The sequence below is a fragment of the Erpetoichthys calabaricus genome, chromosome 9, assembly GCF_900747795.2.
Source record: "Erpetoichthys calabaricus chromosome 9, fErpCal1.3, whole genome shotgun sequence".
Classification (NCBI taxonomy): Eukaryota; Metazoa; Chordata; class Cladistia; order Polypteriformes; family Polypteridae; genus Erpetoichthys; species Erpetoichthys calabaricus.
In genome coordinates, this window is record NC_041402.2 from 177648767 (window position 1) to 177675126 (window position 26360).

A 26360-nucleotide genomic window follows, 5' to 3' on the forward strand; every position below is an offset into this window, starting at 1 on the left:
TTTTTAAGACAGCAGGCTCATCTTTTCTGCATTTCCTTGAGTTTACCTTTTAGCGGGGGCTTAAAGATATTGAAGGTAATAATTTACAGCTAACCAACGGTTATTCTCCCAAAGATATGTATCTGCAAAAAGAACAATCTTTTCTTAATGTGTTTTATTTAAAATGTTGAAAAATATACATGAATTAACAGACAATCACATAAATCGTTAACTATTAACAATATAAGATGTAAGAACAATGCTATTGTATTCCATAGACGGGGACCTTCTTGGCAAGAAATTGTATTTTGTATGGGAAAAGCCTCCCGTCTAAGCCTCTAATACAATCCGCGCACCCCTCGGTCATCCCTAGCCAGCTTGGTTCTATTAGCGTAGACGTTGAAGAGAACTCTCGCGAGACTGAGAACAGCTAGGACCGTCCCTCTGCACCGGAGCGGTTCCCGTAGCGACGGCAAACACTAGCGAAATGATGGAGGATATTGAAGAGCTTCGTAGGCAGCAGCAGGTAGGAGTTTTCTTTAATTTTACAAGTAAAGAAGAGAAGGTACTTAGATTTGAAATGTAATAAAAGTAACAATGATCAGCGTTTTTGAGCAAAAATGATGTCGTTTACTGGTACCGCAGTTGAAGGCCTTGGAAAACCCGCTTTAGTGAAGCCGACACTGGTAAACAGACTCTTCGGTGCAGCATTCTTCTGACTTCGCGTCGTAGTTGTTGCCCTCATTTACAAACTTAACGCAATTTTTCTCCTATTAAGATAACTGATTAGTAATTTTGAGCTGTTTGTCTCCCCGCGTTCTCCCAGCTGCATTTAAATGAAGCATTTCATTTGAAGATTTTCATGAAAGTGACGTCGCGCTGGAAACGAATAATTCCCTTACCTGACTCACCTTTATGGGTCTGGGTGTGCAAATTCTTGCTCCGGAGAGTTGACTGGTCATCAAGCTAAGGTTATGTCCAAAGTTCCTCAAAGTTTAGAATACCTAACAGAAGGTGGCTAATTAAATCAATTCCATTGACTCTGCATCACTGCTCCGGATGTCCAGTTGCCTTTTTGTAAGTTACTGTGGCATATAGTGCGGCTCTCTGGAGGAAGATTTAATGTGCTAAAAAGCAAACGATTTTTAATTAAAAATGATATCACGGTTTCTCTGGATGGCTCTAAGAAAGTCTCTTCAGATACTCCAGCTGTGTTCAAAATATAGAATACACGCACAGTGCAAATTATTATTAACACCGGTACATCTGTTTATCCACGAAGTTATCTAATCAGCCAGTCCTGCTGCAGCAATGCATACATTTATGTAGATACAGGTCAGGAACTTCAGTTAATGCTCACGTCACAGCAGAAAAAATGTGATCTCATTAATTTCAATCATGCTCTGATTGTTCCTGCTAAATGGGTTAGTTTGAACATTTTTATAACAGGAGATCACTGAGGATTGTCATGCACAACCGTCTCTAGAGTTTACTCAGAATGGTACAACAAACATCCAGTGTGTGGCAGTTCTGTGGACAGAAACTACTTGTTGGTGAGAATGGTCAGACTGGTTCAAGCTGGCAGAAAGGCTACAGTACCTCACATAAAAACTCTGTACAACAGTGATGAGGTGAAAAGCATCTCAGGATGCACAACCGGTCAAACCTTGAGGCAGTTAGGCAACAACAGCAGAAGAACATGTCAGATCCTCCTCCTTTCAGCCAATAACTGACAGCTGAGACCACAGTGTGTACACACTTATCAAAACTGAACAGGTGAAGACTGGAAAAAGGAACTTTGTCTGATGAGTCTAGATTTCTGCTGAGGTACACATATGATAGCCTCAGAAGTTGGCACCAATAGCATGAATCCATGCACGTATTCTGCCTTGTGTCTACAGTCCAGTCTGGTGGTGGTGTTCTGATGGTGTGGGGAATGTTTTCTTGGTACAATTTGGGCCTGTTAGGCCACTCAAGTAATGATTCATTGGTGTTATTTGAGTATTTCTGTTTACCATATGCATCTTTTCATGGTACCAGTTTGCCAGTATTATAATGGCTACTTCCAGCAACATTAATGCACTTACACGTATGTCATAAAGCAAAAGTCATCTCAATATGGTTTCACGAACATGACAGTAGATTGTTTGTTCTTCAGTGGCCTTCCCGGGAGTCACAAATCGGAATCCAGTAGAACACCTTTGGGTTGTCTTAGAACAGGACAGTTGCCGAATGAATGTGCAGCTGATAAATCTAAATTGTGCAATACAATCATGTCAACTTCTGGACCAGAAGTTTAAATAAATGAAGAATTGCTGCTGATCTGAGAACAAAAGGAAGCCCTACCCAGTATTAGTATCGAGTTCTTAAGAATTTTCTTAGAGAGTGTATGCCTGTGGTGTGTGTGTGTGTGTATATATATATATAAAAAAACCTCAGCCCCAGAATTGGCGCATTTTGTAACCCTGAGCCAGTCATTGCCACTTCATTTTTATTACAGTTATTCACACTTGGTAAATTGTATTTTCTACGTCCTTTTGTTAGGCATAGTGTCCAGTTTTAAGACACTGACGTGTATTCAAAGCAGGTTCATTTCCCAGCAGAACCTCAATGGATGGTCTTGAATGTGTTGCTTCACTTGGCCAAGCCCCAAAAGTAGAAAATTGAGGTTTTTAAGTGGATCTGAGAGACAAGATGTCTAGTGGATAAGAAGGTAGACTTCACACTAATATATAGCTGCTGATTCTGGTTGCTTCAGTTGGAAGTGTTAATTTACCATGTCACTCTTCAGTAGTTTGCTTCATTTGCCAATCTTCCAGTTGTAAAGTATTTAAAACAGGTGAACTTTGTTTTGTTAGACACTGTGGAAAACACAATGTTTTAAACACCTTGGAATACTCTTAATCCATTAAGATATATATTTTTTGTGATTATACTGTACATTTTCTATTATAGGGTTGTAGGCTATGAAAAAATTAATTTATAATCTTCAGTCAACATGCCTTTGGATAGTAGAGTGAAATCCATTGCTTTTTTCCCCAGTATATTTCTCCATAGAGCTAACTTAAATAATCTGTTTGCACTAACTTTTTTTCAATTAATGAAAAAACAAAATTTAAAAAGTTGTTAATTCGTGCAAATATTAAAATCTCCAGATACAACTCAAAGAACCTTGATTACTGGTTTGGACTCAGAATTTGAGTATCTGTGCATTCCTACTAGGCCTGTTTACACGCAGCTTACTAAGATGGCATATTTTGATTATGGTGATTATCCAGTCTGGAGTGGTTCCCTTTTTTTACACCTCAGCCCTATGTCTCTGTGGCCTGTGCATTCAGATATAGAGCTCCTCAGTCTACCTTGATGCATCGCCCAGATTTCCCAGTGACAGCATAATTTTAGAAGATGCAAGGAGGTGTATAGTTTACATTTTCACAACGAGCTTAAGGCAGCATGGCGACTCAGTGGGCTTCAACTGCCTAAAGAAATAACAGTTGGATGTGTCCTACTGTTTGTGATGAGATTCTTGGATGTTGGGTAGTTTTGTCTGAACTGTAGTGCAGCACTTCCATAATTGTCTTGCTTGCATATTATAATACTTTTGCTGTACATCACAAGAAGCTTTCATTGAAAAATTGGAGCAAACCTCCTGTTGGAAGTCTTAGAAGGGCATTTATAATATATTAGATAGATACCCAAGGGGAAATTCACATATTAATATAATATTTTATGTTTTATATGTGTGCTCTATATGTAATGGGAAAATTACAAGTTATGAAGCAGTAGTGCCCAACCCAGCAGCTTTGAATGCAAGGCAGGAAATAGTCTGGGTAGGATGTATGCCAGTCATATGGCACACTCCCCAAAAGGAGCAAACTTGGTGCCCCCATTAACCTAATATGCACGTCTTTGGGATGTGGAGGTAACTGAAACAAGAACATGCATCTGTCCATCCATTAACTTAGCAAAGAAAATGTGCAAGGTCCACACAGGCATTACCTTGGCAGGGAATTGAACTATGATCTCAATTATATCAACTTACCACAACTTTAATTATTGTTCTAAATCAAAAAATATCAGGAAGGTCATTTGAATAAACTTTATGAATTGTATGTATCAGGCAGCAAGGGTTCTGTTATCTTATACATATGAGCTTTGCTAATATGAGTCAGAATAATTATGACGTTAAGTATCTTTGTGTTTAACAGACGAAGTTGATTGTGAACCAGCCATATGACGAAAGTCTGGAGGTGAATGATTCAGAGGAGGTTGCCAGCATTTACACACCTACACCAAGGCAGCCAGGTAAGGCCTTGAAGCTCATTCACTTAGCTGCCATGAGCTCAATAGGAACCACCAATTAGATCTAAATAAAATATCTTTTCCCACTATACTTCCTTCAGCAACAAGGCAAGCAATGCGGCAGCAACGGGCACTAGCCAACAATAGCAGTGATGATGAGGATACTGCAAAGGTACTGAACTACATTCAATTTTTTTTGGTTCTACAGCCACCTGATAACCAAATGTGACTCATTTTTGTTGTAAAGGTTAATGCAAGTTAATCTTAGAATTATAATACAAAAAACTAGGATTGTTGCTCTCTTTCAATGAAATCTGCAGTAGTGTAACCCAGAGTCCAGCTCTCCACTTGTCTTTTGTCTCTGTATAATCTTTAAATTACAGCCCATGTGGAGTCCCCAGCTACTTTCTTTAAAATAACTTCGGTGCTCATTCTAAAGTGTTCTGTAGCTTGTTTCTGGGAGCCGGAAGCAAATCTGCTTGACTTGTGTATGGCTGACTAATGAGACACAAAGACCTCGTGCTTTATTCAATGAGACAGAGTACAGTATGAATATTTGCTTTTGGTTTGCTGTTCAGGACAAAAAGAGAAGTTCTGTTCCTCCCGGACAGGGAAGATTCGGTGAAAATGAGGAGGAAGAGGAGGAAGAAGAGGAGGAAGAGGAGGAGGAAGAAGAGGATTCTGATGAAAGTGATTCAGATGAGGATGATGAAGACCGTGCAGCAGCACCTGAAGGGTAAGCTTGTGAGGTATATATGTGTGTGGGGCCTTGGGAACAGAAATGGGGTTTTTAGCACCAGTTTTACAACTGAACTTTCTCTTTTGATCTCAGAGCATATGATCCAGCGGACTACAGTCATCTGCAGGTATCTCCAGAGATTAAAGAACTCTTCCAGTTCATCACAAGGTGAGTGCATATCCAAGGAGGATTAGGAAGAGTCTGTCACAATGCCTCAAACATGAGTGAGGTGCCGAAGTCCAGTTTGCTTCATACTATACACTTTCTTTCACAGCTCAAATCAACCTGTGATTACCTCATGGTCATACATTATTGGTGTAGGCAATCACTGGTCAGAATTTGTGCATCCAAATTCGCAAATACTTACTTATTTATAACTCTATAAAGAGTTGGAAATCTGAGTGAGACAGATCTGGGCTATAAGGAGCATGGGGAAGAACAGTCCTTCTTATTTTTTAATTGATTTTTGTGTTTTCAAATACTTGTGTTGTCAAGTTTTATTGTGTTGAAGGACATTTTAATGAGGTTGAACTCTCCTTAAACACTTTTAGATAGATACTTTATTAATCCCCAAGGGGAAATTCACATACTCCAGCAGCAGCATACTAATAAAAAACAATATTAAATTAAAGAGTGATAAAAATGCAGGTATAACAGGCAGTAACTTTGTATAAAGTTAACATTTACTCCCCCGGGTGGAATTGAAGAGTTGCATAGTGTTGGGGAGGAATGATCTCCTCAGTCTGTCAGTGGAGCAGGACATTGACAGCAGTCTGTTGCTGATGCTGCTCCTCTGTCTGGAGATGATACTGTTCAGTGGATGCAGTAGATTCTCCATGATTGACAGGAGCCTGCTCTGCGCCTGCCTTCCTCACCAGTTTGTCCAGGCGTGAGGCGTCCCTCTTCTTTATGCTGCCTCCCCAGCACACCACCGCGTAGAAGAGGGCGCTCGCAACAATCGTCTGATAGAAGAGTTTGAATTCATGGTTGTCAGCTAATTATTTGATCACTTGGCAGTGTGTACAAAACATTATTTGTGCTCCTTTGTCCCAAAAAAAAAAAAACCAGTGCCCTTGCCTTTCTCTGCTGAAGGGGTAATGTTAATGGTGATGCCATTGCATTAACTGTTTTTGATCTCTGCTTCTAAGTGATAAATACATGTTACATCCTTGGCGATGCTCTTTGACATCTGTTGCATACTGAGACCTCAATTTTATGGTTTCTATAATCGTTGGTTCCCTCAGAGGAGTTCATCAGCATTTTGGAGCAACACAGAAGTGGGTGCTGTTGTTGCACACCCTGAGGCACATCAGTGAGTTCCCTTTGGCTCTTCTCAGAATAGGATTAGGTAGACTTTATTTTCCCCAGAGGAGTTCATGATGCCCAATGACTGACAGTGCTTTTATCAGAAGAATTTTCTCTGTTTATTTAGTTTTAACCACAGGTTAATATTTATTACTGATTCCTTCTTTGCCATAAGTTATTTGATAACAGCATACAGGGTTTAAGATGCACATCACCGTACAATGCTAAGAAATACAGCACTGCTGTAGCTACAGGGACATTTTAGATTAACTACAAAATAAATTGCTGACATTTCCTGTTAGTTCTGACCAAATTGTAAAAAGTACGGTAAAGTTGTTTTTGGGCAACTTCTGTATATTCGTGTGTGTGTACATAAATATATATATATATATATATATATATATATATATATATATATACCAGTAACGGCGCACTGCACATTACACTTGACTTGAACATTCATAGTTTTCGTATTCTTTCTCTGTACGTTTAGCATTCGTTTGCTCAGAGGTTGATGCCTTTGCTGCTTCGTGAACAGCTCTTCTTTTCTCCACCCTAGCAACCCACTTCTTCTCTTCTTTCGTCGCCATCTTTTCACGTTAAAACTGGTTAAGTCAGTGTTAGTGTTGCAATTAATACATTTTCCTTAATTTTTCAATTAAGCTGGCACTTAAGTCTTCAATCTGCTTCAAGAATGATTTAAGATATGAAGAGGTAGGGGAAGTGACGACGAAAGTGGTAGGGAAAGAGAACGGCGCCCGTATGCATGCGCCACACAGCCGCCATGCTGGCAGCTGCTGAGAGTTGATTCTACAATAAAATAAAAAGAGGAATAACCCTGGAGGTCATCACCCCGAAATTGGATAGTAGATGTCACGTAGTATATACAGTATGTACCAAATTTCAGGTCAATAGTTCAAATGGTTTGCGAGCTACAGGTGATTTAAAATCCTGGACAGACAAACAAACAGCCATGGTAGCATATTAAAAGAGAAGATATGTACAGTGCATCTGGAAAGTATTCACAACGCATCACTTTTTCCACATTTTGTTATGTTACAGCCTTATTCCAAAATGGATTATTCATTTTTTTCCTCAGAATTCTACACACAACATCCCATAATGACAACGTGAAAAAAGTTTACTTGAGGTTTTTGCAAATTTATTAAAAATAAAAAAACTGAGAAATCCCATGTACATAAGTATTCACAGCCTTTGCTCAATACTTTGTCGATGCACCTTTGGCAGCAATTCCAGCCTCAAGTCTTTTTGAATATGATGCCACAAGCTTGGCACACCTATCCTTGGCCAGTTTCGCCCATTCCTCTTTGCAGCACCCCTCAAGCTCCATTAGGTTGGATGGGAAGCGTCGGTGCACAGCCATTTTAAGATCTCTCCAGAGATGTTCAGTCGGATTCAAGTCTGGGCTCTGGTTGGGCCACTCAAGGACATTTACAGAGTTGTCCTGAAGCCACTCCTTTGAGATCTTCTCTGTGTGCTTAGGGTCGTTGTCCTGTTGAAAGATGAACCGTCGCCCCAGTCTGAGGGCAAGAGCGCTCTGGAGCAGGTTTTCATCCAGGATGTCTCTGTACATTGCTGCAGTCATCTTTCCCTTTCTCCTGACTAGTCACCCAGTCCCTGCCGCTGAAAAACATCCCCACAGCATGATGCTACCACCACCATGCTTCACTGTAGGGATTGTATTGGCCTGGTGATGAGCGGTGCCTGGTTTCCTCCAAACGTGATGCCTGGCATTCACACCAAAGAGTTCAATCTTTGTCCCATCAGACCAGAGAATTTTCTTTCTCATGGTCTGAGAGTCCTTCAGGTGCCTTTTGGCAAACTCTAGGCGGGCTGCCATGTGCCTTTTACTAAAGAGTGGCTTCCATCTGGCCACTCTACCATACAGGCCTGATTGGTGGATTGCTGCAGAGATGGTTGTCCTTCTAGAAGGTTCTCCTCTCTCCACAGAGGACCTCTGGAGCTCTGACAGAGTGACCATCGGGTTCTTGGTCACCTCCCTGACTAAGGCCCTTCTCCCCCGATCACTCAGTTTAGATGGCTGGCCAGCTCTAGGAAGAGTCCTGGTGGTTTCGAACTTCTTCCACTTATGGATGATGGAGGCCACTGTGTTCATCGGGACCTTCAAAGCAGCAGAAATTTTTCTGTAACCTTCCCCAGATTTGTGCCTCGAGACAATCCTGTCTCGGAGGTCTACAGACAATTCCTTTGACTTCATGCTTGGTTTGTGCTCTGACATGAACTGTCAAGTGTGGGACCTTATATAGACAGGTGTGTGCCTTTCCAAAGCATGTCCAATCAACTGAATTTACCACAGGCGGACTCCAATTAAGCTGCAGAAACATCTCAAGGATGATCAGGGGAAACAGGATGCACCTGAGCTCAATTTTGAGCTGCATGGCAAAGGCTGTGAATACTTACGTGCATGTGTTTTCTCAATTTTTGTATTTTTAATAATTTTGCATCATTATGGGGTGTTGTGTGTAGAATTCTGAGGGAAAAAAATTAATTGAATCCATTTTGGAATAAGGCTGTAACATAACAAAATGTGGAAAAAGTGATGCGCTGTGAATACTTTCCGGATGCACTGTATATATAAAATGTAGATTAATACACAAATATAGCTGCTAAAGTTGTATTCCTTGCACATTGCTCTTCTTCATAACAATAGTATGAATATGCTCTCAAATTACATTTGCCAAAAAGAGTTTAGCTGCAAGTCTTGTTAATAACTTTAAGGGCTAGATTAACAAAATCTTGTTTACATTAAGGGGAAGATGGTTAACCCTCTTGTTAAACATCAACAAGATTTTCCTAGGGTGTGTTGTCTGATTTTATCCGCAAGATGGCAGCAAAGACCACAAGATAAACTAAGTGCCGCTGAAACATCCCCAAGTGTGACCGGATGAGAGGGGGATCACCATTAGCTACTCTGATGTGTTTTGTTTTCAGACATTCTCATATCACAGTTGTCCTCCTGTAGTGAGTGAGCTTATTTCTGTTGGATATTGCAAGGATGTTAATTTCATACAAGTTGAAATGACCCCTTGTCTTTTGAGGTTTTACGCACTTCGACCCTCTGTCATATTTATATCCTCTTTCTCCACAATATCTCAAATTGTACTTAGTTTCCCTTAGTTAGTGAAGTGATGCACATAATATGTAACAAGGGAACTTAATAGCAACTATTTCATCATCAGTTGTTATCAATTACTTCAATTAGTTGTAGCTGTATATGTGTGTATGTGTATAAAACAGTTTTATTTTATATGCATACTTCTATTAACAATCACATTGTATTTCACAAATTTACTACTCTAGGATTGCTAAAAAGAAAGCACATAACCTGCAACGAAATCCAGAAAAAAAAAATACAGTGATGAACGCTGTTTATTTTGTATGTACTGTGTATACATTTTTTTTTAGTATATTTATACTGTGCGAGCAGTTGGGCACAATATCAAAGACCACACAGAAGATTCAAATAAAAATAGAAGTTGCTACTGGTGTTTGCTGTGTTCCAACATTGAACGCTGACTTCTGGTGGCACAGCTGTTTATATTTGGTCCTGGGAGGAAGAGGCAGGACTTCCAGGTTGCCCATGCAGGAAGTTGTTGTCAGTGCTCTTGTGAGTGATCGGTCCTGAAGGTATAGGAGAGATTGTTACCAACTGTGCCATCTCTCATTTGGAGGTGGTATTACTGTTTTCAGAGCCTTGTAGTGGTCCACAAAACGTTTGTGTCTGACAATTGCTATTCAGATTCCATGATGTGGTTCAGTGTACTCATCATACCTTCAAATGTAGAAGCATCCACCAGCACTTTAAGAGAAAAACACAAAAGTATTATTGAAAAATAAATAGCACATGCCAAAGGCTTGGTGGCAAACCAAAAGGAGAAAAAGAGAAACTCCAATGTATTCTGAGTTAATGGAAAAAAAAAAGAATGGTCCGGCATCTCTTGTATAATGCAAAAGGAAAATCCAGCAAACATAAGCCATCTGCCCATTTGTTACTTCCACCCCATTTGAAAAGTAACAAACACCTCTAAAGCATTGATGTATCAAGTAACCACCTGTTAGTGAACATTTTCCTATCAGAGTGGCTGTGGTCGTTTCTCTTTTTTTTTTTTTTTTTTTTTTTTTAATCCATTAACAGTGTTTTAACAACCTCAATGTCAACATGATAATGTACAACAAACAGAATGTACTTTTTTGTTTTATTTCTGCCTTAAACAGTCTAGCCAAGCTACCTGGAGACACGAGTGTACCCATGTATTGACAGTAGCAGTTGGTGATTTAGGGTGTTCTCGTTGGGTCTATACTTCAAAAAGTCTGTTCTTTTATTTCATTTAACTTGGTAATGTGTGTACAGTTAACCAAGGATGTGTGTAACGCACATTTTTGCACAGTTTTTCAGATTAAAAAATGCTGCACATTGTGTGGCACGAACATGATAGTAATATATGTGTATATAGCATTGATAAATGACGGTCTTTTTGTAGGCTTGAGTAATATTAGCAGGATTCATCTATTTTTCTGAACCCACTTATTCCATTACAGGGTTGCAGGAAGCTGGAGCTCTTCTCAGCAGCAGTGAGCACAGGGCAAGGAACCATTCTTGGATGGGATGCCAGTACATCGTTGGGCACTTTCAGGATTCAGTCAGGCTTAATTCTGTGTAGGGCCTTGCATGGCGATACTTTCTCAAAAATGCTACCATGGTGGCATCAACAGGCAGGTAGAGTGACTTGTTCAGGGTGAGCCAGTGGTATGTTCTAAGCAGCCAGACATTTTTAAATTAGATGAGTTTTTAAGTTAGTTGGTGTATTTCTATGCTCCAATCCCATGGAAAACTGTTATGGCAATGTTCTGGACTTTTTTAACCTCTTGCAGGGCGTGATGGTTTCTGCCTTTACACCCAGGGGCTGAACAAAGAGAATGCAGATTGACGAGTTGCACACCAGTTGTAGGATTGAAGCTATTTGTTTCTTTCTTAAATTCTAGGTACACCCCACAGTCCATTGAACTGGATCACAAGCTGAAGCCTTTCATCCCTGATTTCATTCCTGCTGTGGGTGACATTGATGCCTTCCTTAAGGTGAAAGCTTGTTTTTATCAGAGTCAGAAACTTGTGTATGTAATTACACATTTTCACACCTTCTCATCTTGCCATGGTGTTCTACATGATTTTTCTAAATTCCTGTGCTCAGGAATATGAGATAACTGCTGCCTGGCATGGGTTCCAATTTGATTACTTATGTAGTTCAGCTTTCACTACACTCAGCCTGGTCTGAATGAATTTTAAAGAACACTGGCGTAAACAGTTTTCCAGCTTGTGTGACTTTCAGTGTTTTTGACACACTTTTTTCTTTCCACATCACCCAATCAAAAAACACAGATATAATTTTAAGTAGGCTAGCTTCATAAAGTTTAGCTAAAGTCTGTAATAAACTGTTTTTTTTTTTTTAAAACACACTAAAAATAAATATTTATTGTAGATTTTGGTGTCCCTGAGCACATGTAACCGGTTTTCACTGCATGTGTAGTACTGTTGCACTTTGGCCTTGAATCCAGTTAACCTGAGAAGCTTCTGCATTGTGCTGTACAAACCACCATGAATGAGTAATGCAACCACAATTAATTCCTTTATCTGTTGATGTTTATTATTAACAGGCTGAACTGAAATGTTAAAAAAGAAAACATAAAAAAATGACTGTTCAAGCTCTACGGATACAATTCCTCCTGTTGACAAAAATCACATGGAAATGCAGTGGAATGCAAACATTAACATATAACCAAAATTAATATAAAATCATTCAAAACAATAACTGTAGACTGCGAAGATCATAGTACCATTACTGTCACATACAAAACAAAATGTAACACAAGCAATTTAAAATAATTTAATTAATCCTACCATACAGAGAATAACCGCATGCTTACCTCCTTTCATAGTAACACTGGGAGAGGCTCACACTAATGATGTAACATAACACAATTAAAGGAGTAGGGAAATATAACAGAAACCCAACAGGAAATCATACAACATAATGAATATTCATCAGGAATTGCTGAAGCCCCTAATAATTAAACTTAGTATATTAGACACCTGTTTCACACAGAGAACTCAAAATCTGAGATACACTGGACCCTTGACTTACGAACTCAATTTTTCCGCAATGGCTGGGTGTAACTCAAATTGGTTGTAAGTCAAGACTATTTTTCCCATAAGAAATAATGGAAATACCCATAATATGTTCCGAACCTCCCACAGCAACACTTACCTAACCTTTTCATAATAAAAAAGGGTTGTATAATGTGCATAATTTACCAAAAACACCAATATTTTTTCTAATGTACTAACCAAAAAGTGCATAGCCTACCAGAAACAACAATTTCATACTGTACTCACGATTTTAGTTGACATCTTTGGCTTGCAGGAAGTCGAGGAGGAGGAAAATGAAATTGAAGGTGGTTATTGTTTGGAAGGATAGCCCCCTTCCATAAGAACATCAGGACTCTGGCTCTCTGGTGTCCTTTCTCTCCTTGGGAGAGGCTATAGCCCACTAGGACCTGCTTCTGGCTGACTAGGTCTCAACTTTTTCGGAAATAAAAACTGGTCTAAGGTTGTCTGTTTCTGTCTTTTCTGTAGTTCTGTAGTATGACATGACATTGTCATTAAGCAAGTTAAAGCAACGATTATCTTTTTCTCTGTCTGGGTGGATCTTCTCTACAAATGTTTGTAGCTCTGTCCATTTTTCAGGATGTCCTTTATTTCTGACAAATCTTTTCTTTGTAAAATTGTCGAGATGATGGATTTCGACATGCTGTACATATTAGCGAGATCGGTGACATGAATGCCACTCTCATATTTCTGCACAATCTTCTTCTTCGTTTTGATTGTGATCGCTTCCTTTACCTTCATTAACTTCTCTTCCTTCCTTAGCTTCTTTTCTAGCTTTTTGGGGGCCATTTTGATAGCAATTATCAAAAATAAATTATATAAATCACTGCACTAACTGAAATTACGTCCACAAACATACGTATCTGGTCTCCGACTGGCGCTTACAAACGCTCTCGTCTGTTTGTTTGCAATCGCACAAGCAGATACATGTGACCGCATTTGGGTTGTAACTCAAAATGTTGGTCGTAATTCAAAACAAAAATTTTGTTGTAAATGTAAAGTTGTTCGCATGTCAGGCCGGTTGTATATCGAGGGTCGACTGTATACAGTAACACTAGTAATAATACTGTGTTGTGTGGTGGTTACTCACCTATCCTGAGATTTTTTTTCTTTTTTTAATTATTACCCTCCTCGCTTCACTCACTAATCCCCTGGGCCTGCACTGCATGCTAGCCTTTTTGCAGTTCTGCCACTCGCGTATGGGGATGCGGATGTACAATTTTAACAGATTTTTTATTTTCATGGGAATTGTTACATATGCATCAAAACAAAATATAACTTCCCGTGATTGAATTTCGTTTCTTTCTCTCTATTAAATTAAACTACTTTTTCGAATGTTTGGCTCTGAGATTTGTTAATTGTCTTTGCAAACGCTATTCTAACGGGAAACTGTTAACATTTTAATACAAATGGCATATCAAGATCTCCTTTGTTGTTTAATGTTAACTTTCTTGGATACATCCTTCTTTCTCCAGTAATTTGTGCATTCGAAGACCTGACGTTGTTAATGGTTGTAAGTCTACTTCAGGATATTGTAAGTTGTTGTCTTCATCATCCGCACGATCACCACCAACTCTCTCACAATAGTCTATTGATATACATTTAACCAATTTGCTGTGTAACAGATCGACATTTTTGGATGCATTTAACCAATTTGCTGTGTAACTGATTGTCATTTTTGGTGTTAAGTCGTTTGACTTGCTCGTTTCTTGGTGCTAGAGGACCGTGGTCTTGTTTGAAAATGTTTGAGAGGAGGGTGTGACTTGAAAAAATCTCAAGGCAAAAGTCTTGTCTCTCGGGACTTGAAAAAATCACTCTTCCGAAAAGTCTTGTTGCGTCGAAGGATTTTTTTTATGTAATAGATTTTTGTTATTCATTTTTGCACATATCAAATCTTTCTGTGCTGTCAGTAGATTACAGTAATCTAATGTAATAAACAACACTGAAGGTTTTTACGTAACATAACATCCATTTGTTGCCCTAATTGAAAACTGTGCATCAGGTGAACTAAATCAGTGATTAACAAATCATTTGAGAGTAAATTTAAGAGCCCTCCTTTACTTATAAGATTCTTGCTCTAGTTTAATTCTAAATATACACACCATGCCAAGATCGTTACAACTTCTAAAGATTTCCAGTGTTAAGACACCCTGACCAAGAATTATTGTGAGATAGAAACCAGAAAAAGAGATGAAGAATGTTGCTTGAATGTAGTCAGGACAGGCACGTGTTAAAACTTGGATACTGAAGGCACCAAACAACCAGGAGCAAAGGGACAAAATGAGAATTGTGAGTTAAAACCAAACCTAGCACTACGGCTTATTTAGAAACAAAGCTAACTGGTATGGGTTTTCAAGGCATTGTTTGTCCACTGAGAGAGAGTGCATTCCAGGAGCACCTCCATATTCATGTCATCACTTTTTTGACATCATTACTGCAGTGATTATAATAATGTGACACATCCAAAATGCATTTCATTAACAAAGAAAAGCAAGATGAAAAAAAAACTTTTTTTAAACTAATCAAAACTAAAATTAAGCCTTAGAAACAAAATCATTATAGCAACAAAAAAAAATCTTCAAAGAGAACTAAATAAACCTATAAGATAAGTTATAAATATCACATCCAGAAGACTGATCTTATGAATATGGCAAGAGACACTAATCCATTTAAAAGAACTTTACAGCTGGACATTCCATAGTATGATGGACCATTAACAAATGAAAGAAATTCCTTATTACTAATAATCTAACCAAGACGGAGCCACTGAGGCTACTCACTGATAGAGAAATCTTCAATGAAATCCCAATATATATATATATATATATAATATAGTATTTCTCAAACAAATTTGGATTATACCAATGGAGCATCTTAATAAATCATTGGCAAAGTTTAAGAGTTGCTTATCAAAAGGAGATTACTCAAAAAAACATTGAGAAAAAGAGGCAAAGAAGGAAGACGTTTCTGCTTTGAAAAATACTGAGGTTACCTAGAAGTGGAACAGGATTTTTTAGAACAATGTGCTGTTCATTGTCAAATCAGTTTGGAGTTATTCTGTCCTATGGCTAGGGCCTTTGAATAGATGAACCTCCTGCCATCTGTAAAACATGGCACTGGGGAGCATTACTCTTTTGGACTGTGTTATTTCAGGATTTAATAACCTGGGACCAGAAAGGTTGAGCACAATGTGAAATCATCATTCAAAAAGATGTATTTCAGCAGGACTCAAATCCAGCACACTTAAGCATGTGCTAAATAAAATGACTCAAAATGATGACGTACAATATTTCACAGTGGCCAGGATCTCAGTTTTTTTGAAATGTTATAGTCATACTTGAAGTTGTCTGGATGTACAAAAAAGTCAACAAACATATATATTTGAAATAGTTCCATTAGTTGAAAGAGAAGTAAGGTTCCTTCCCATTGATGGAAATGACTAATAAACAACTACAAGAAGTTGTTATATGATGTGTTCTTTTTTTTTTCTTCAGTCAAGTAGAGTAAAACCAGGTCTTGAAACCAGAAGTGTATGCATTACCCTTAGGAACTGCTTTTCTGTTGATTTTTGTTGAATAAATAGTCTTTGAATATTTTGACAAGATGAGACAAGAAAATATGTCTTAATGATTTTAGTGAAATGAGGATGAGGTATTAATTCATATATATTATATATTAGATGAGGCTTTCTCACAACAATGTAAATAAATGCATATATATATATATATATATTATATAAACAATAAAGTTGTATGTACAGATTTCAGAGATATTAAACCTTTGAGACCAATAGTTTTAGGAAAAGGCAAGCCAAAGTCAATTTTACTGTTGTCTCTCTAGGCCCTCCCTGGACATTTTACAATGTATTATGATGCAGACTGGTGTCCTTGATATTAGTAGAATATAAGGTCAAAGCCTAATTTTGGTTCTGTCACTGGCGATCATCATGTCTCCCATCCACTCAGAGATCTTGTTACAAGGTCAGAGGGGTAACTCGATCAAAGTGGCTGGGACATCAAATGCTGCATCTGAATAGTGCTGAGGTAATAAAGAGCCAATCAGAGTGAAGGAAACCATTATTAAAAAGTAATATTCATCACTATTCAGGTATCTGCTTTGTTAAAATGTCAATATTATATTAATCATTAATATAATTCTGTTTTACTTCATGTTTAAAATAAATGGTATTTTAATGTTAATGTTCAAAAATTTTATATGGTTTAATGTTAGTGCATTAAATTTGTAAATATTACTAAGTAGTCTTCTTCCCTAGTCTTGGCTACTTGCTGAAAATGCCTGTTTTAGTAGGGGGAAGGGGGAGTCTGGTTTGAATCTGCCATTTGCTTTTTTTGTTTTTTTTTCATTGAATAGGGCAAAGCATATATTCTCATTAAAGCATATTATACCTACGAGAAAAGAGAGCACTCCTTTGTGACATCTTGTCTTTTGCCTTCTTTCTCTCTCTCTCTGTAACTTTGTAGGTACCCCGTCCAGATGGCAAACCCGACAGCCTGGGTCTTCTTTTTCTTGATGAACCGTGCACAAAGCAGTCTGATCCAACAGTGTTGTCCTTGTGGCTAATGGAGAACTCTATGCAACACAACGTGACGGTAAAAACAAGTTTTTTGCTTTGTTTTGTGGTTGCTGCAGTAGTAATAGTAGTAGCTAAATGTATTGAACCACACTGTTGAACCAGGATGATGAGGAATTTCAGATTCCACATTGACTTGCACATGCTCCTTACTAGATTTCAAAATCTAGTAAGAAATGAAAATCTCTGAAAGCTGCCATACCTTTGCCTCTCTTGTGACCTGCACTGGTCATTGTGCAGCCCCAACCCACACCCCCCCACCCCCCCCAACAAAAAAAAAGAAGAAAAGACTTAATTGTGCTGCTTTGTGTTCCCTGTTTACGGACTGACGGTCTTTAGGTCAGAGATACTCATTTTTCAATAGGTCATAAATAGTGTATATCCGTAGATTGCTGTGGTTTACATTTACTTAGTTTTTCTGTTTTTCTTTCTCAATATTTAAAATGTTATGGAACAGTTAGTCATTACAGTCCCACTAACCCAAAATAGCCTCTAAATTTCTTTCTTTAGGATTTCTTTGTTTTGTCAGACTTGTTAATCATTCTTCACTTGTGCTTATATTACTCTCAGCAAGTCAAAGTGAAGAGCCTGGAAAAAGCAGAGAAAAACCCTAAAGTCATCGATAGCTGGATCGAGAACATGAGCAAGCTGTATCGATCAAAGCCTCCTGCTACAGTACACTATACCAGGTGAATGAACACAAAGTGAGGTTATTTGGTTTTGAACAGCCTGTCTGAGTTAAGGATTTGATGCTCTCATTTGCTGATCTTGTTGACAATGCCAGGCTTGGGCAACTGCTCTTGCAGCAGGGTGGCAGTCAGCAGAGGCAAAATTAGGACCCACATCTTTATATGGCTATATATCTGCTCATAATACTGCTATTTGCTTGGATGTGTGTCCCCATCTTACAAAAGGTGATGCTGGTGGTCCTGCTTTAACCCACCCACAATATTACAACAGACACATTTGTGAGTATTTCTTACGTCTGCTTATTTAGCTTTTGAGGCAACATATTTGCCTAGTTTGCATTAAGTAAATTTGCATTCAGACTAAAGGAGAGGTTAGATGGCCACTTGTAATAAAAAAGTGAGAAATTCCTTTAATTAATTGGAAGAGTTGGGGATGGTTGAAGAAGGTGATCAACTTTCAAAGTTTTAACAAATCCTTTCTCATTGTGTGTAAAATCTAGTCCCATCTGTAAACTATTTCTTTTCTGCCAGGCCCATGCCAGATATTGATGCACTTATGCAGGAGTGGCCGCCAGAGTTTGAGGAGCTTCTAGGGAAGGTAAGAGACTAAAACAGCACATTTTGTTTAAAATGCTTAACACATTGTTGCTTGCTTGCTTGGACAGGGTAGTCTCTGAAATACACAGGACATTGACCTGTTTCTACCTACTGCACATGTTATCTGAGAATTAATTTTTGCTTTAATAATGATCCACTGGCCAACAAGAATTTTGCTACTGGGATTCTTTCATCTGTACAAATTTCATTTGCTGACTCCAAATCTGAAAACCGTTTTCGTCCAGCACGTCCCATTTTGTAGTTATGATGTTCCAGGTCCTGGACAACTAGGGTTACTGGACAGTAAAGACGATGTGTTTCAGCATTTAAGAAATAAGTCTGGTCTCGAGAAAAGTGAAGCCAAAATTAAGGAAGGTGTTTTTATTGGCCCTAAAATCCATGAACTGATGCTTGACGATGAGTTCAAAAGGGAATTGAACCCAACTGAATCAGCACCCTCATTCGTGCAGGTTGTCCAGAATTTTCTTGACGGTCACAGAGCAGAGAATTATACTGAGCTTGTGAATAATATGCTGAAAGTATATTGGCTGACGGGAGCCTGAATGTCACTGAAGACGCATTTTTACATTCTCATCTCGACTTTTTTCCACCAAATCTAAGCAATGTCAGAGATGAGCATGGGGAAAGATTTCATCAAGATATAAAGGTGATGGAAAACTGGATATCGGGGGGAAAAATTCACTCCGAGCATGATGAGTGACTACTGTTGGTTCTTGCAAAGAGAGACTGATGTGCAGTACAAGCGCAAAAGCGAGTGCCTCCCAACATTTTTGGGCACGCTGACCTCACTTTTATATTGAGGTAAATTGACACAAATATGCTTTAACGTGTCTCTGGTATCGTCTTCTGGTTTGTTTTCATAATAAACACATCAAAACAATTTTGGTGGGACATAGTCCAAACTCCAGATATTGTGTTGATATATTATATTCATATTCAAAAGTGTAAAAACGTCAATGATGTGTATTTCAAAAACCTGACGTGCTAGCTTAATTCCAATTTCATATATGAAACCAGTGTGAAAAATTTAATAAATAGATGATCTGAAGTTCCCAGAAGCAAACAAAAAATATTTTTTTGTAGATCAGTGTAATAGAATGTGCTGTGCAGTGTTAGATTTCCCTTATATTGTTAGTTTGCTCTTACTCCTGGCTTACTTACTACAATTTTTTTTATTCACACTGTACTTGTTGAAACTTGTTTTGCCTTGCAGTGCACCACAATTGACAATCAATTTAATATTTCAACTGAAGACTGATGCTTTTTTATATGTTTTCCTTGGTGTGTCAGTGCTCATCATTATCAGCAAATGGTACGTTTTAAAGATAAAAAAAAAGATGGAAGAGAATTTTATAAAATGGGCTGGTGAACATGAATGTGCTTACAAAATACACTTTAGAATACCGTGCCTATAAAAAGTATTCACCTCCTTGGAAGTTTTCCTATTTTACTTTCCAGTGAATTTAATTTAGTTTATTTGATACTGGTCAACAGAAAAAGACTCTTTAATGTCAAAGTGAAAATAGGTCTCTGCAATGTGGTCTCAATTACTTACACCATTGAGCTCATAAGTATTCTCTCCCTTTAATATGACACATCAAAATCATCACTGGTTCAGCAAATCAATTTCAGAAGTCACATAATTAGTTCAAGGGAGATCACATGTCTGTAGACAAGTAGTTTCAGTTGATTGTAGTATAAATGTACCTTATCTGGAATGTCCAGTTTGTGGTGAGTATGTGTGATGGCTTAACCTACACAATGAAGACAAAAGAGCACTCCAGGCAACTCCATGAAAAGGGAATTGAAAAGCACAACTCAGAAGATGGAGATAGGAAAACAACCAAAGCATTAAATATGCAATTAAATAAATGACCAAGAAATGGAAAGAGCATGGCTCAACTGTAAATCTGTCTAGAGCAGGCTGCCCACAACAAATGATCGGCGAGTGAGGGAGGCCGCTAATAGACCTCTGAGAACCCTGAAGAAGTTACAAGGTAACATGGCTGAGACTACAAGAGACTGTGCAGATAGCATATGTTGCCCATGTGTTTCACCAATCATGGTCTAGAACTGATGCCAGATGAATACAATACAATACAATACAATACAGTTTATTTTTGTATAGCCCAAAATCACACAGGAAGTGCCGCAATGGGCTTTAACAGGCCCTGCCTCTTGACAGCCCCCCAGCCTTGACTCTCTAAGAAGACAAGGAAAAACTCCCAAAAAAAACCTAGTAGGGAAAAATGGAAGAAACCTTGGGAAAGGCAGTTCAGAGAGAGACTCCTTTCCAGGTAGATTGGGCGTGCAGTGGGTGTCAAAAGAAGGGGGTCAATACAATACAGTACAGTACACAGAACAATTTCTCAATATAGTAAGAAATAAAAAAAAATATATATAAATTTTAGAAGTACAGAGCAGAATTTAACAGTAGATGATATATCCCATAATAAGATTTGTATTTGTATAGAGTCCTGAAGACTCTATCCTTCAAGCTGCCTCCCCCATTTGGCCATTCCACAGCTGAAACAGTGCTGGGCCAGCCAATCCGATGAAAGGACCCCTCTCTCCCACGATTCCTGCGATCCTCCATCTGGGATGACTTTTCCTTAGGCAGGCAAAACAACTTGGCAGGTGGGCCGTGGCACCAAGTGCCACATTTGAGTACTGAATGATGAAGAAGGGTCTATGGTCTTATGAGACCAGAAATGAGCTTTTTGGTCATCAGACTAAATACAATGTTGCAAAACTGCAGATTATGAAAAACACCTCCTATGGGGTTTGCTTCTTTACGTCTGGTCCTGGAAACCTTTTGTGCTTAAAGGGTAAAATGAATGCAGCAAAATATGGGAATACTTTGGAGGAAAACCTGATGTAGTCTGCAGGAACCCTGCACCATGGGAGGAAATTTGTTTTTCAGCAAGACAGTTCTAAGCATTAAGCCAAACGTGCACAGGAATGGCCTAAAACCAGCATTGGGAATGTCTTGTAGTGAGCTGGTTAGAGTCCAGATCTCCATTCATTTGAGAACTTGTGGCTGGACATTTTAGAAGGCTTGTTCACACACGATTCCCATGCAACCTGAAAGAGCTGGATTAAAGAATCTTTTTCTGTTGATGGGTGTCAAAAAAGCCAAATTAAATCCACAGTGATTCAATGTTTTATAATAATCCAATGTGAAAACTTTCAAGAGGGTGAAGACTTTTTTTTTTATAGGCACTGTATCACCAAAAAAGAAAAACAAAATAAATCCCACCTCATATCTAATATGCCCTGGACCACGTATTCATACTGTACTGTACAGGAGAAAGCTGGAGCAGAAGTTGCAGAATAACAGCATGAAGGAAGTGTGGGATGGGATGAAGATCATCACTGGCTGCAGCTCGAAGCGGGGTACCACCATTGAGAGAGACGTGAAGAGAGCAAACCAAATGAACAACTTTTTTAACAGGTTTGACCACCCTAACCCACTCTCACTCTCACCTCGGAGTACTGCACCCTCCACACATCCTTCTGCTGATACCAGCATAGGAAAAACATCCCCACCCATAATAACAACAGCGCAAGTGAGCAGAGAGCTGAGGAGACTTCGTGCCAGCAAAGCAGCGGGTCCAGATGGAGTATCGCCACGACTGCTGAAGGTCTGTGCATCGGAGCTGGGGGGTCCTCTACAGCGCATCTTCAACCTGAGCCTGGAACAGGGGAGAGTCCCGAGGCTTTGGAAAACATCTTGTATCACCCCAGTCCCAAAGGTATCACGTCCTGGTGAGCTGAATGACTTTCGGCCTGTTGCTCTGACATCACATGTGATGAAGACCATGGAGAGGCTGCTGCTTCACCACCTGAGGCCACAGGTTCAACACGCCCTTGACCCTCTGCAGTTTGCATATCAGGAGAAGGTGGGAGCGGAAGATGCCATCATCTATATGCTACACCGATCCCTCTCCCATTTGGACAGAGGCAGTGGTGCTGTAAGAATTATGTTTCTAGACTTCTCTAGCGCCTTCAACACAATCCAACCTCTGCTCCTTAGGGACAAGCTGACAGAGATGGGATTAGATTCATACCTAGTGGCATGGATCGTGGACTATCTTAAAGACAGACCTCAGTATGTGCGTCTTGGGAACTGCACGTCTGACATTGTGGTCAGCAACACAGGAGCGCCACAAGGGACTGTACTTTCTCCGGTCCTGTTCAGCCTATATACATCGGACTTCCAATGCAACTCGGAGTCCTGCCATGTGCAAAAGTTCGCTGATGACACTGCTATCGTGGGCTGTATCAGGAATGGGCTGGAGGAGGAGTATAGGGACCTAATCAATGACTTTGTTAAATGGTCCGACTCAAACCACCTACACCTGAACACCAGCAAAACCAAGGAGCTGGTGGTGGATTTTAGGAGGCCCAGACCCCTCATAGACCCAGTGATCATCAAAGGTGACTGTGTGCAGATGGTGCAGACCTATAAATATCTGGGAGTGCAGCTGGATGATAAATTAGACTGGACTGCCAATACTGATGCGCTGTGCAAGAAAGGACAAAGCCGGTTATACTTCCTTAGAAGGCTGGCTTCCTTCAACATCTGCAATAAGATGCTGCAGATGTTCTATCAAACAGTTGTGGCGAGCGCCCTCTTCTACGCAGTGGTGTGCTGGGGAGGCAGCATTAAGAGGAAAGACGCCTCACGCCTGGACAAACTGGTGAGGAAGGCAGGCTCTATTGTTGGCATAGAGCTGGACAGTTTAACATCTGTGGCAGAGCGAAGGGCGCTCAGCAGGCTCCTATCAATTATGGAGAATCCACTGCATCCACTAAATAATGTCATCTCCAGACAGAAGAGCAGCTTCAGCGACAGACTGCTGTCACTGTCCTGCTCCACTGACAGACTGAGGAGATCGTTCCTCCCCCAAACTATGCGACTCTTTAATTCCACCAGGGGGGGTAAACGTTAACATTTAACATTATACAAAGTTATTGTCTGTTTTTTTTCACCTGTATTATTATCATTCTTTAATTTAATATTATTTATTGTATCAGTATGCTGCTGCTGAAGAATGTGAATTTCCCATTGGGATTAATAAAGTATCTATCTATCTATCTATCTATCTATCTATCTATCTATCTATCTATCTATCTATCTATCTATCTATCTATCTATCTATCTATCTATCTATCTATCTATCATATAGTGCCTTTCACATCTATCTATCTATCTATCTATCTATCTATCTATCTATCTATCTATCTATCTATCTATCTATCTATCTATAGTGCCTTCCATGTCTAATCTATCTATCTATCTATCTATCTATCTATCTATCTATCTATCTATCTATCTATCTATCTATCTATCTATCTATCTATCTATCTATCTATCTATCTATCTATCTATCTATCTATCTATCTATCTACCTACCTACCTACCTACCTTTCCTGTCTCTTATGCCATACTTTGTACTGTAGTTGAAGAATTTGCTGCCACTGGTAGCAAGGCAATCTATAGATGGAGTTGTTTGCACGCTAAATGGTGTTTGATCTGCCCATTTTCTTAAATGCAGAGCTCCCTGAAATTAAAGAAAATAAAATTTCACTTTCATCTCACCAGGTTATTACATTTATACTATGTACTTGCTAAATTATGTCACATGTTAAGGATGTCATTCATTTACATATTTCCTTGTAAATGCAGGAATCAATCATGCAAACATTAGTAAAGATTGCCCCTAAAAAGAAATGTCAGAATTGGAGTTTTAATCATGCAAAATAGACTTGTCTATTTATTATCTTTTACACAGAAACATACAATAGCTGTGCCAAATTTCAAATATCTGACCCATCTTAAAGTGCTTGAAAGGCCAAGATAATTATTATATATTTGTTTTTTTGAGGCTTCAGTCTTTAGGCACACTGTTGATAAGATTGTGAGTGGCTGACATACACAACAGATGACCACAAGTCATTTCTTTGCTGCTTATTTGATCTCATAAACGAACAATCAAAATAATTTTTTAACTATAAATCAAAAGATCAGCCCTCCGAAAAAAATCTTGAAATGCTTGTCTTTTGTGTGGGTGTGTATACAGAGTGCAAGCTTTTCATGTTCTTATTTCAGCTGTTCACTTGTCAAACGACTTGAGACCAGTGCTTGAGAAGCACAGAGTGCAGATAACATTGCAGATTGTCATTGGTCAGCGCAATGCTATTTTGTCAGTGCAAGGCTGCACATTATTTGTGGTTTGGAAGACATCAAAAGATGCATGTTGCGTAACAGAGTGATGGAAACAATAAAGAAGCAAGTGACTCACATGCGCCTTTAACCTTTCACGGTCTAAACATGTTGGCAGAGGCAATTTTGGTGTTGTCAATTCATTAATTTAGTTTTATATCCTCTGTAGAGATTTGGGTGGTAATAAAGAAATTTGAGCTTTACTTTTGCAGCAGAACACACCAAATCAAGCAAACCTACAACCAACCAATTCAGTCAGGCTTAACTTCACTCATGCATTAATTCTTTCTGTCTCCTGCAGGTAGACCTGCCAACAGCAGACCTCACTTGTGACCTGGGAGAGTATGTTGACATGATTTGTGGTGAGTGAGGACATGTCTTATATGCCTTCATTATAAAGAACCTGGGGCAATAGTTTGGTAACAAGAGCCACCTTACTACAGCAGACCGTGGCCAATACCAGTTAAATGTCCTGAAATGTTGACGGCATTTGCTCATTGACATCTGTCACAGTTTGTTCATTCTTGGGTCAACAGCATTCTCATGTGACAGTCCTAGGGAGGGGATGGCAGGAAATGCTTTATTAGTCTCTGGTACCCTGTGTTTTTTACCATCTTGTTTTAGAATGTGCCCTTTGTCTTGCTATACCATACCTCATCAGGTCTTTTATAATTTGGTTACACCATGCCCTATGCTTTTTCTCTTTCAAAAGGTTCTATAAGTGCCTTTTCTGGCTGCATGTAGAGTAATTCCCTTATTAGCTATTTGAGGCTTGTTTTTTGTCATCATCATCTAAATCTCTCATCATTGGGTGGTCAGTTACACTAATGCCAACTGTCTTGTGTATTGTGAAGTTTTGCAGGCTTGGTCTCATAAAGCCAGCTCATACTACATACTTCATTTTATAAAACCTGACAGTTGTACCAGGTTTATAACTAGGAAATGTCTGGTTTAAGCTGCCTACAAATATTAAGTCTATCTTTGACTCAGTCCTGACTGTTAAATCATTGGGATAGTCTAAATCAGTGAAGGGGGTAAAGAAACCTTTGGAAATGTATACCACTTTCACTGTTTTCTCTGTCTGCAGCTGTTTTGGACATTCCAGTGTACAAGAACCGTATTCAGTCACTCCATGTGCTCTTCACGTTGTACTCTGAGTTCAAGAACTCCCAGGTAACTGTGGACTTTGATCAGGACAGACAAACACTTTATCTGTCTGTTTGGCTTTCTCTCCATCTTAGTTCATGCATCTTCCTTCTCTCCTGGTGATAAGATTACCAGAGGACAAGTTTCTTTTTATTCTAAGAGACACCTGAGATGCAAAGCAAACCTTTGTGTTTCTTGATCTTTGACACACACACACATCTTTGCTTTCTTCTCTTATCTTCTCAGCACTTTAAAGCTCTCGCTGAGGGCAGAAAGACAGATTTCTCTTCGGCAACACGGTCAGGTACAGAGGACCCAGAGACTCTGACTTTCGACTGAAGCAGAGGCTGCGTGGAGTGGTTATGTGGACACAACACAGAAACTCATCATGTCATGTTGCGGAGAGGCAGGAGTGAGTTTGCTGACTCTCAGCAACCACATGTATCTGGAATCGAAAGCCTGAAGTTTGATTTGCTTATTTGTTTGTACAGATGTATATAAGATGGATTATGTTTTTTGCATTAAACCATTTTTTTATAGATATTGCCAGACAGACA

General features: G+C 39.0%; 1 protein-coding gene across 1 annotated transcript; it reads left to right on the forward strand.

Annotated features, from left to right (window-relative positions):
• Positions 1-386: 386 nt before the first annotated feature.
• On the forward strand, positions 387-26360 carry ift46 (intraflagellar transport 46 homolog (Chlamydomonas)). The gene is made up of 12 exons (XM_028808451.2): positions 387-505; positions 4188-4284; positions 4383-4453; positions 4860-5017; positions 5114-5188; positions 11351-11444; positions 17012-17140; positions 17692-17810; positions 18342-18408; positions 24959-25019; positions 25745-25830; positions 26050-26360. Exons 1-12 carry the CDS (start codon positions 467-469, stop codon positions 26140-26142), a joined length of 1089 nt encoding a protein of 362 aa, XP_028664284.1. The 5' UTR covers positions 387-466; the 3' UTR covers positions 26143-26360.